General features: G+C 31.5%; 4 protein-coding genes across 9 annotated transcripts; 2 read left to right on the top strand and 2 right to left on the bottom strand.

Moving 5' to 3' along the window:
- Positions 1 to 103: 103 nt before the first annotated feature.
- Mrpl19 (mitochondrial ribosomal protein L19) lies at positions 104 to 1,511 on the bottom strand. The gene is made up of 4 exons (XM_070302851.1): positions 1,345 to 1,511; positions 748 to 1,183; positions 385 to 666; positions 104 to 308 (listed from the first exon to the last, which is right to left on the bottom strand). Exons 1-4 carry the CDS (start codon positions 1,409 to 1,411, stop codon positions 179 to 181), a joined length of 915 nt encoding a protein of 304 aa, XP_070158952.1. The 5' UTR covers positions 1,412 to 1,511; the 3' UTR covers positions 104 to 178.
- A 197-nt stretch (positions 1,512 to 1,708) lies between these two features.
- Fy (fuzzy planar cell polarity protein-like protein) lies at positions 1,709 to 4,320 on the top strand. 5 transcript variants are annotated; one of them, XM_070302793.1, is made up of 6 exons: positions 1,709 to 2,221; positions 2,321 to 2,713; positions 2,790 to 2,987; positions 3,103 to 3,302; positions 3,391 to 3,562; positions 4,176 to 4,320. In XM_070302793.1, exons 1-6 carry the CDS (start codon positions 2,144 to 2,146, stop codon positions 4,317 to 4,319), a joined length of 1,185 nt encoding a protein of 394 aa, XP_070158894.1. In that variant the 5' UTR covers positions 1,709 to 2,143; the 3' UTR covers position 4,320. The 5 variants fall into 5 exon arrangements, with proteins under 5 accessions (XP_070158894.1, XP_070158896.1, XP_070158893.1 ...); XM_070302795.1 differs by lacking the exon at positions 4,176 to 4,320 and adding an exon at positions 3,684 to 3,782; XM_070302792.1 differs by having other exon boundaries at positions 3,391 to 4,263.
- Positions 4,321 to 4,325: 5 nt separating this feature from the next.
- On the top strand, positions 4,326 to 7,617 carry Trus (programmed cell death 2 like trus). 2 transcript variants are annotated; one of them, XM_070302790.1, is made up of 5 exons: positions 4,326 to 4,533; positions 4,980 to 5,410; positions 5,491 to 5,943; positions 6,057 to 6,340; positions 7,368 to 7,617. In XM_070302790.1, the coding sequence occupies exons 1-4, from the start codon at positions 4,423 to 4,425 to the stop codon at positions 6,319 to 6,321; spliced, it is 1,260 nt and encodes a 419-aa protein (XP_070158891.1). In that variant the 5' UTR covers positions 4,326 to 4,422; the 3' UTR covers positions 6,322 to 6,340; positions 7,368 to 7,617. The 2 variants fall into 2 exon arrangements, with proteins under 2 accessions (XP_070158891.1, XP_070158890.1); XM_070302789.1 differs by lacking the exon at positions 7,368 to 7,617 and having other exon boundaries at positions 6,057 to 6,728.
- On the bottom strand, positions 6,842 to 8,947 carry LOC138936971 (complex I assembly factor ACAD9, mitochondrial). Its single transcript, XM_070302788.1, has one exon. The coding sequence runs from the start codon at positions 8,883 to 8,885 to the stop codon at positions 7,002 to 7,004; it is 1,884 nt and encodes a 627-aa protein (XP_070158889.1). The 5' UTR covers positions 8,886 to 8,947; the 3' UTR covers positions 6,842 to 7,001.
- Positions 8,948 to 9,799: the final 852 nt, after the last annotated feature.

Below are 9,799 nucleotides of genomic sequence, written 5' to 3'. Positions count from 1 at the left end.
CAATTGTTACAAAATCGTATGCAATCTTGATTTTTTTGTAGAATTACAATCCTATTATATGAAGGAAGAGTAAACAAAAATTATATATATCATTATCAAGGTATAAGAACAGAAAATAATATTTATTTATTTCATTCTATTTTCTTATAAGATTCAAGAAATATTGTATAATAATAATTTATCCAGTTTTCAGTGGACGTACAAAAGTACGTTTATGTTTTAATCTACGTTTAGTAACTTCCATTTCATGTAATTTTGTATACACTTCATTAAATATTTGATTTTGTTCCTCTTCGGGAATGGTTTCCCTAGATAAAAAATATGAATTAGACCAAGAGACAACATGAAATTAATGTTAAAAATATGAAATATGTGTTTTCTTACCTGTATGTTTTCATTAAGTCGTATTTTACCCATGGTTTTGCAGCAGCTTTGGCTTTTGCAACGCGTTTGCTATGGATTTTAAAGTTTATTTCTATACCTTTCAGTTCCTGACGTTCCCATTTCTCCAACCATGGGAACTTATTGAGTGGTATTTTGATGTTATTTACAGGAATTGGCGCTCCTTCTGACAAATATTCTGATTCCAGATCAAAGGGAAAAGTGCTATATTCTGCTGGTGCATCCCGCAGATATCGTAAATGTGAGTCCAATCTTTTTTCAAGTCTATATATTTTGTGAATAATATCTTTGATAAGCGATCAGATTTCACAAAATAATTTATTTAGTAATAATCTTTGTATTTACCTAAGACAATCTATTTTCTGTATTGCAGGATCATATAATTCGAAACACACTTCAATACCTTGATTATCAATTACATTTCTCAATAGAAATGTAGATCTCAATCCAGTTCCTTTCCTCTCTATACATATACCAACAAATTTATTGACTTTTCCAGGAGCATGTGGCTCGGAATAAGTCACAGCTAATATAGAACCAACATAAAACTCTGGTATTGTTATGCGCGTACGCCTTGCTAACATATCCATGCGCTCCAATTTTTCTCTGAGTGTATTGCGATATGTCGGATCTGGATCTGGTAGAAATTCCGGATAAATAAGTCGATATCTATCTGGAATTATTTTCAATTGCCCAACATTTTGTTCTGGCATTTTATTACTCTGCGATTCTCCTGTCGAATTTGGAGTAATCATCGAGGTATTTTTTCTAGTTGCATTGTCTGAAAAATAACATTTTTTTAATAATAAAATATAAAATTTTAATTATTATAAATATATAAAAATAATAGTGCAATTGTGATTTAATACATATCGTACATACAAACCATATCAGACCATATAAATATGATATATAACAACAGAATATGAAAAGATAACCTACATAATATTTTTGCTGCTTGTAATCCACCGTAGCTTCTACGAGATAAAATTCTTGAAATTATAACCATTTTTTTAATTTTCTGTTATTATTCTATCTATATTGTATTTATTCAAACACATTAAATATTCTTCTTTAAATCCTTTAAAAAATTATCTTTAATACATACATTCAACCATAGACTTGTCAAATTATAGATAGCGTAGGTTGCGTTCCGATATTCACTGCCATAGATGTGTCTTTTACAAGAGAAATTGCAATTGATAATGGCTGTGTTCTGAAATTCACTGATAATACTGGAAATTTAAATAATCTATAGTTCATGTCGCGTATTATTACAAATTTTCAGTACTACTAGTGATTATGACTAATAAAAATTTGTTAAAACATGGTTGATAATGATTTGATTTCTGTGCGCTGATTATGATTGACAAAAAAAAAAGTCATTTCACTTGGAAATACTTCCGCTTGATTTTGCTACAGGATATGCAGCAAACAATTATCAGACTGTCAAAAACAATTATCAATAGATTGTCAGAGTTGTAAATTATATCTTACGAAAATAAGTTTATCAATTCTAGATGTGTTTATTTACATATACATACATTGTTTTATTTAGCATCCCGAGATGAGAGATGCATAATTAATTAAGAAACAGATATTGTTTTATTTAGCATCCCGAGATGAGAGATGCATAATTAATTAAGAAACAGATAGATGATTTTTAAGTTCAGAACATTTTTACAATCTCAAAGATTCGAAGATATTCAATAATAGCGTAAATTGCAAAATCTAATCGAAAATGTCAGCATATGTTATGTGCTTAACTTCTTCTGGAGGGATTCCTTTGTTTTCTCGCCAGAAGGGAGACATTGATACAGTTGTGTATAAGTTATACATTTAAATAACAAAAAAACATGTATTTTATTCATTACATATTCATATATATATATATATATATATATATAACTGTTTGCAGATGACATTTTCAAAAATTGCATCCCTCAATGGAATTCATATGTTCTTAAAATCACAAGATATCAGTTTGTTAAATACCGACTTGCCAGATATGACAGTAATATGGAAAGAATTTGAACAATGTATTATATTAATAGCAATTGCAAGCGGAGTCACAAAATATATATTGGATAAATTTCTGGATGCTACTTTTGGTGCAATGGTTCTTTTCACTGGCATCGATGAAATAAAAAATTCTAAAAATATAGAAAGACTTAAAAAGGACATGCGTCTCTGTAGTTCCATTATTGATAGCTTAATGGATTGTTTGGACATAGGAGATAAAATTTCTACAAAAACCAATATGATTAATATGACAGAATGCATCATATCCTCAGAAAATATTTTGCTTCAGGTATTTAAATTTTATTGTGCAAAGAAAGATATACAATATAAAGTTATATACAATACTCAATAGATATGTATTCAAGACTTGTTTGGAAGGATTTATGGAATATCTGGACTCAATATATGGATGTGTTCTGGTGCATGGTTGTGTGGCAGCTGCTACAGAGGGCTGGTGGTCTCTAGATCCTGTAGAAAGAAAATTGTTAACGATAGCAATTACTTCTGAGAGTATCTGTACTACACATGATATTCCAGTTTTTTTACCTTGTAAAAGTCCAAATGTAAGCATTTTTCAAGAAATGTGTATATACATATATATATCTACTTAATTTAAAAAAATTAAAAAGTAAAAATTATTAAATTATATATATATATATAATAATATTCTCTTTATAGGTGGCTTTCAGATTAGTATCTATAACTCTTATTAATCATGTACAAGTTCTGGCATTATGTGGGCCAAATCCAGAATTAACAGAAATTGAGAGGTTTGCTGTACAATGTTGGAAGAATAATATGGATGTATTATGTTCTGTTGAACAATGTTATCCACGAAATTTACCTGCATCTGTCTCTTTAGATAATGAGACACTTGGGTAATTGAAACAAGTTATTTATAGTTACATAATAGACAATTGATGAACAATTATTTGTTATTATTATAATATCCTATAAATATTTTAGATTTCTGTTGGTAAATTACAAAGTAGAAAAATTCGTACTTGGCAGAAACTTGCAATGTGAAAAAAATCGCGTGACAGGATCACATAGATTAGATATTTTACGAACGTTTTATCATCAAGCAGTTGAAATGTTTGGGCTATCAGTTGAGCACAAAGAGAGTAACGATGAGAAGGTAATTACAAATGCCTGGAAATTTACTGGAGCAAAGGAAACATACTTATGTTCTGAGTATCATAAATGTCATGCTGTAAAACATAATGACTATATTCTTTGTGTTTTATATACATCTATAGTACCTACTCATACCATGAGACTGATTAGTCAGAAGATACTAAAAATGATGTTTAATGATAAACAAACGTATTGGTAGACTAGGAATATTTATTTGCATAATGAATAAAATAAAATACTATTATACTAATTTGATATATATAATTTTTGTTATCATAGTATTATAGAGAAATATATTATGTCTAAATTCATTATTTTTATTTTTTTAAACTGATAGGTATATGTATTTAGGTCTCTTTATATCTACTTTTTTTATATTTTGTATTTAAATAGCAGAGTATAGAAAATTCAGTGCAAAAATAATCTCTTATATCAAGTATAAATCAGCTGTACACAGATCTATTTGTTCCAGCTGCTCTTCTACACTTTGTTTTCTTTCTCTTTCTTTTTTATCTCATTATGTCACTTTAGCTAGAGAGAAGGCATTAATAAAATGAGTACTGTTCATTATGTGTGTATCAATATGTTTCATTCGCATAATATTTTGATCCAAGAGGATCGGAAGACAGTGGCATCTTTGTTATTTTACGAAGTATCTATACATAACGAGAATACTCGCAATAACCACTTGGTATCCCAAAAAAATCGATAAGCGAAACGCACGAATCGGGGAAGGCGCACGCGTCAAGTGTTACTGATGCGTGTCAGCTGTCCCGGTCGTAAGTAAAACGGCAGTATACAGGTGTTCTGGAGCTCTACGTTCGTAATCTTCCAATGTAGAGCTGTGATTGAATGGTTTAAATGGCTTGCGACAATCGTACGAAAGTGTATCTCGGATATGAGGACGAGTATGTCACGGACAAGCATCGGTCCTTGCTCAATTTTACGACCAACAAGATCGGCGGGCATCCGGTGGGTAGAATAAAGATAAATGAAACATTTATTTCTACGAAAATTTCATCTATCGTGATCTCTAGGTTTTGATTAAATTGATTGGTAATCATTCGTTAAATGTTTATTAGAATGTTGTGAACAATCTATATCTCTACCAAACGAGATATTTACAAACTAACGAGATATATATGGAATATGTTCTTCTTATATTGAAAAAAAGATGTATTTATCTAGCTTATGTGAATTTTAATTTGTATTATTGAAGAACATTGTGCGTGTATATGAATATAATCATAATAAAATTATTCTGTAAAGACATTTCATTAATTATAACTATATTAAATATGCTAATCAAATTCTTAGAACAATACAAATTAAATTTTATATCAATAATTTGTAATAAAACTTGACATATATAATTGTACAACTATATAATAATACAATATATGTATTACATTTTTTAGAATTGTTATGGGAAAAATACATTATTATCGCCACAATGCAAACTCTGTGGTTTGTATCAGCTCTTAGCACTACAGTTATATGCACCATTAGATAATTCAAAATACCATCGGACATTATACATATTTGCATGCATCAATCCAAACTGCTGGAATCAAAATAAAAGCTGGACATGTTTAAGAATACAGCACTTAGAAGATGAAACTAATACAAGTGTTCCGGATTCTGGGAGTGTTAATGTGCCATCTACAGCTTGGCTATCAGATGCAGATGATTGGGGTGATAACGTAAATGACAATGCATCAGAGCCAAATGGAAATAATATGTTAGAAAATGATCCATTACAATTTCATTTTTCTTTGCATAAAGAAATAGATCAGGGCTTACATGAAGAGTTGTCTACACTGCGTGTAGATGATCCAAATGCAAATAGGTTTGTATTAAGATGTTTTATATATATGTGTACATATATATAACTATATTGTGATTATATTTTTTTTACAAATGTTATAGTCCAACTAGTGTGGACTCTCCAGTTAGCGGAGGCGCCGTAGGTCGATTAGATTCTCCTCAAGCCTCAGCAGAGATCGATGGAGATGAAAACGAAGTTGTATGCATCGATACTCCGACGCGACCGCAATGTGATTTAGTTAGTTTACTGCACGAAGTAACTCCATTGCCATTGCAAATAATGAACAAAGAAATTAAATATGCATTCGATGAAATATTTCTATCTGTTGACGAAGAAGATTGCGGTACAGATGTATCCCAACACGTTCGAGAGTTATTAGTTGAATATCAGCATGGCAATCCGGATTCATCGACGAAGTTTGCGTCAGATTCCGGCAATCCTAAGACAATTGAAACGGACATAGAAAAGTACGAGAAAGGTATTCCTAAGCACGGTGACGAAATGTTCCACAATTTTGTTTGCAGAATACAGAGAAATCCTGGACAGCTACTACGGTAAAATCTTTAATGACGTTTTTTTGATGTGTCTATATGTTCAAAGAATTTATATTATACATATAGCTATATACATTGATATTAGTTATATATATAACATTTTTATTTTTTAGTTATTCAAGAGACAATTCTGCACCATTACTATTATATCCGCTGAGCGGTTGCATTGGTAAATGTCGGAATTGTGGTGATGAAATGATTTTTGAGTTGCAAGTTTTACCGACGATCATACCGAAGTTGTTATTAAATCCACGCAGCGAACGGAATTTCCAGATTGAGTTCGGTACTGTTTTGATATATACTTGTATTAGAAGCTGTTGGTCCGCGACTGATCTATATCGGGAAGAGCATGTTATTGTTCAAGCAGAAAGACTATAGTTGTAAGATACTAAATAAGGTAATTATGAATGCGAAGCCTCCCTCCCCTAAGGTTCTTCCAATGATCCTAAATAGTTTCATATTTATGCATTTAAAACTAGTCATGTTACATCTGTAGAAAAAATACCGTCCACCTCTTCATGTATTTGTCAGAAGTTCTAAGTAGAGAATGATGATTGATATAGTGAAAACATTACGAGTATATTTCAAACTATATTAAGCAATATGTGATTCATGATTAAAAAATTTTTTAGAGATGTCCGATAGAAGTCTGATTAGAAATATTTAATTTATTTTTTCTGCAACACACCACACACATACATACACACATATACACAAAAAATTGATCTTAATATATAAGATATAACTGTAAAATTGGATAAATACAAAAAACATTGGTGGAATATGATGTATATTATTTGTTTTTAGAGAAAATTAGATACACTATACATATATATATATATATATATATATATATATATATATATATATATATATATATTGTTACAGAATGTAACTTAATTTTATAAAATAGAAGATATAGTCTGATGTTCCTTGTGCGATTTAAATACATTGCTCGCATTAATAAATATTTCCGGGATAACTTTTTATTTTTATTATACATGCATATATGCATATTTGTATTCTAAAACGAATCAAACCCAAAGCGAGACGAATGTTTAATAACTTCTGTTTAACGGATGTTCGGCGAAATAATCTTTTTTACTGTATATGAGTTCAGCAATATTTTTGTTCAAGATATCACTATTAATATATTCCCCTGATGAAATTTCGTCCGCGAGAACTTTCGTTTTATCGTTTGTGAGAATCGCAAAAGTATTAGCCAGTTGTCGATCGAATTCTGCGTTTCTCAAGCCGATGCAATACGCTCTGGAGGTGCGCGAGAGGACAGTTATTAGTGCGAATGTTTTAATTGCCAATTCACCTATTCTACGCAATTCCATTTGTCGTTCTGATATTTCACTGCCATGACGTTGTAGCATCAATATCCCAACGGTCTGTAACCTGGTAATACATTTTTCCAGTATTTTGCCACCATTTGTCAAAGATGGATGCAAATGGTCAGCGATGCGAAGATTTAATTGATATTCATTCCCAAGGGCCCATCTTAATATGTGCTGAGGAAAATTAAACGGATTTCGTAACTTCATTATATGTTGGTGCAAATTTTTGCCCGTATGTTGTAGACCAAGTAGAGCTATATATATGTTAGAATCAATATTATAAGAATCGAACAGTGTATAAGATAATGCATCCTCAAAGATCTGTATATAAGGTTTTTCTCTCAAATAACTCTCTACTCCAATGATTTGTAGCCCTTCATAAATACACGTTACACATTCATTAATGCAATGCATCTCTACCATGGCTTTTTCGAGTGCGCAATCCTGATTCTCAAATATGTCCATGATGCCAGTGGTATAATACAGCATACTTTCCATGCTATATAAGGCGGTCGATATTTTACCTATTACTTCTTTAACACTTTCATATTCGTGCATATTTTGATCTAGGTGTTTCCTTTCCAATACATGTCTCGTTAATAATTTTATGAAAGTTCTCAATATACCAATTGCTTGTGGAGCAAGGTTTCTGTTTCCAGGTGCGAGCGTATCTATCAATATATTCGTTCCAGATTTTATTTCGCCTAATAGATTGTCCTTTGGAATTTTGACATCCTTAAAAGTAACTGTACAGACAGGACTGTTATGAAGTCCTACTAGATTCTTGACGTCCTTATAGGCAACACCATCCATATCTCGCTCTACCAAAAACACAGACAAGACACCATGCCCACTGCTGAGCGCTTGAGAATGACCGCATAGAGAGAACACAAGAAATAAATTGGAATCATGTCCGTTGACTACAAATGATTTTTCACCATTCAATATATAATGCGTGTCGCAATCTGACAATACTGTTGCAGTATTCATGTTACGTATATTTATTCCACCGTAGGATTCGGTATAGCAGACTGTGGGAACGATTTCGCCAGTCGCTATTTTTGGTAAATATTTTGCTTTCTGTTCTTCCGAGGCCATTGTAGAGATAATATGAACAGGCGTAATGTGATTTTTGACAATGTAGGAACCCAACCAGGGGAAACAGCTGAGTACCTCCACTAATTTGGCCAATTCTGTCTCATTCAAGTTCAGACCTAGGTGCTGTTCATCCACGTGCGCTCGAAAGACACCCAAATCTCTCAAATGGGACAGAACGTCGTCCTTCCTTACATTTTGTGGATTTTCTAGATTCTCCGACATATACTTCTCGATGGGTTGAAGCCACTCGAAGAACCGCGTATGCCTCTCCTTTGTTTCCGGCTCGGAATAATACATGAATTCATGGTCAAATACGCCGAGAAATAAATTCTTGGCGAATGGTTGTCGTTGTTGTTGTCTCTTTATCGATGCCGGCAGTCGCGTTTCGAAGTTTAATGTATCTAACGCCTGCTCACTCGCGCTTTGCGTATATCGAATGGATACGCAGCTGCACGAGGAATGCCACAATAATTTTCTGCAAAGAAATTGACGTGCCAGCATCGTTGTTACGTTAAAAAATAACCTTCTTCAAAATTAATTAAAGTGCAGAAAGAGTGCATACATCTTACGTTTTACCATAGATCCATACGTAATAATAGATTACTGAGCGGCTCGAAACGTTATCCACCAATCACAAGTATTTAACCGAACCGAGCCCCGAGCCCATCCAATGGGAACCGAACAAGATCGCATTATATCAGCATCTAATGCCCGTCTATGTATTTTCTATATCTATGAGGTAAGTTGTTCAATAACGCCATCTGAGCTTTTTTCTTATCTTTTTTCCTCTCTTTCAGCATCGTATCATTTAAATGGCACATTTAAATAGCTACTTATATTTGAGGAAATTGACGGCAATTGCAGATCGGCCATTTTTATATAAATAATGCTGAAAGAGAATGAAGAATTGGGTAAAGAATTATTCTTAAAATAATTAAAATTAAGAAACTTTTAATTACGCAATTGATTATATTATTTGAATTTCGTTTAGCGATAGCTCCTACATACAATACTGTATACATGAAAAAAATAAATTTTAAATAAACTTTTAAATGCATAGATCTCTTATCATATTTTAATATATTTTGCTCTCTAATAAAATATTTTATTAAAGAACAAATTTTTATTAAAGAGCAAAATATATCGAAATATTCAGTTTATACTAAAAACAGTTTTGTGCTTCATCTGTCTTCGTCGTTTTCTTTCGATACATATTTTTAACCTTATTATATATACACACGAAGCATTTTAACAATATTAGAATATCTCATGTAAATTAAAGAAAGTTCATAAGAATCTGTTTTTCGTAAGAGAAATATTATACAGAGATTAATTTGAAAATTATGAATTACTTTTTGTTAAAGTAAAAAACTTGAATTTTAATTTCTAAATTATAGAATCGCTTTTTTATTAAT

This window comes from Polyergus mexicanus, unplaced genomic scaffold (assembly GCF_030449975.1).
Source record: "Polyergus mexicanus isolate NDT 795.1 unplaced genomic scaffold, iyPolMexi1.0 SCAF_10, whole genome shotgun sequence".
Taxonomy (NCBI): Eukaryota; Metazoa; Arthropoda; class Insecta; order Hymenoptera; family Formicidae; genus Polyergus; species Polyergus mexicanus.
The sequence above is the reverse complement of the archived record's forward strand: the minus strand, read 5'-3'. Positions and strand labels throughout refer to the sequence as shown.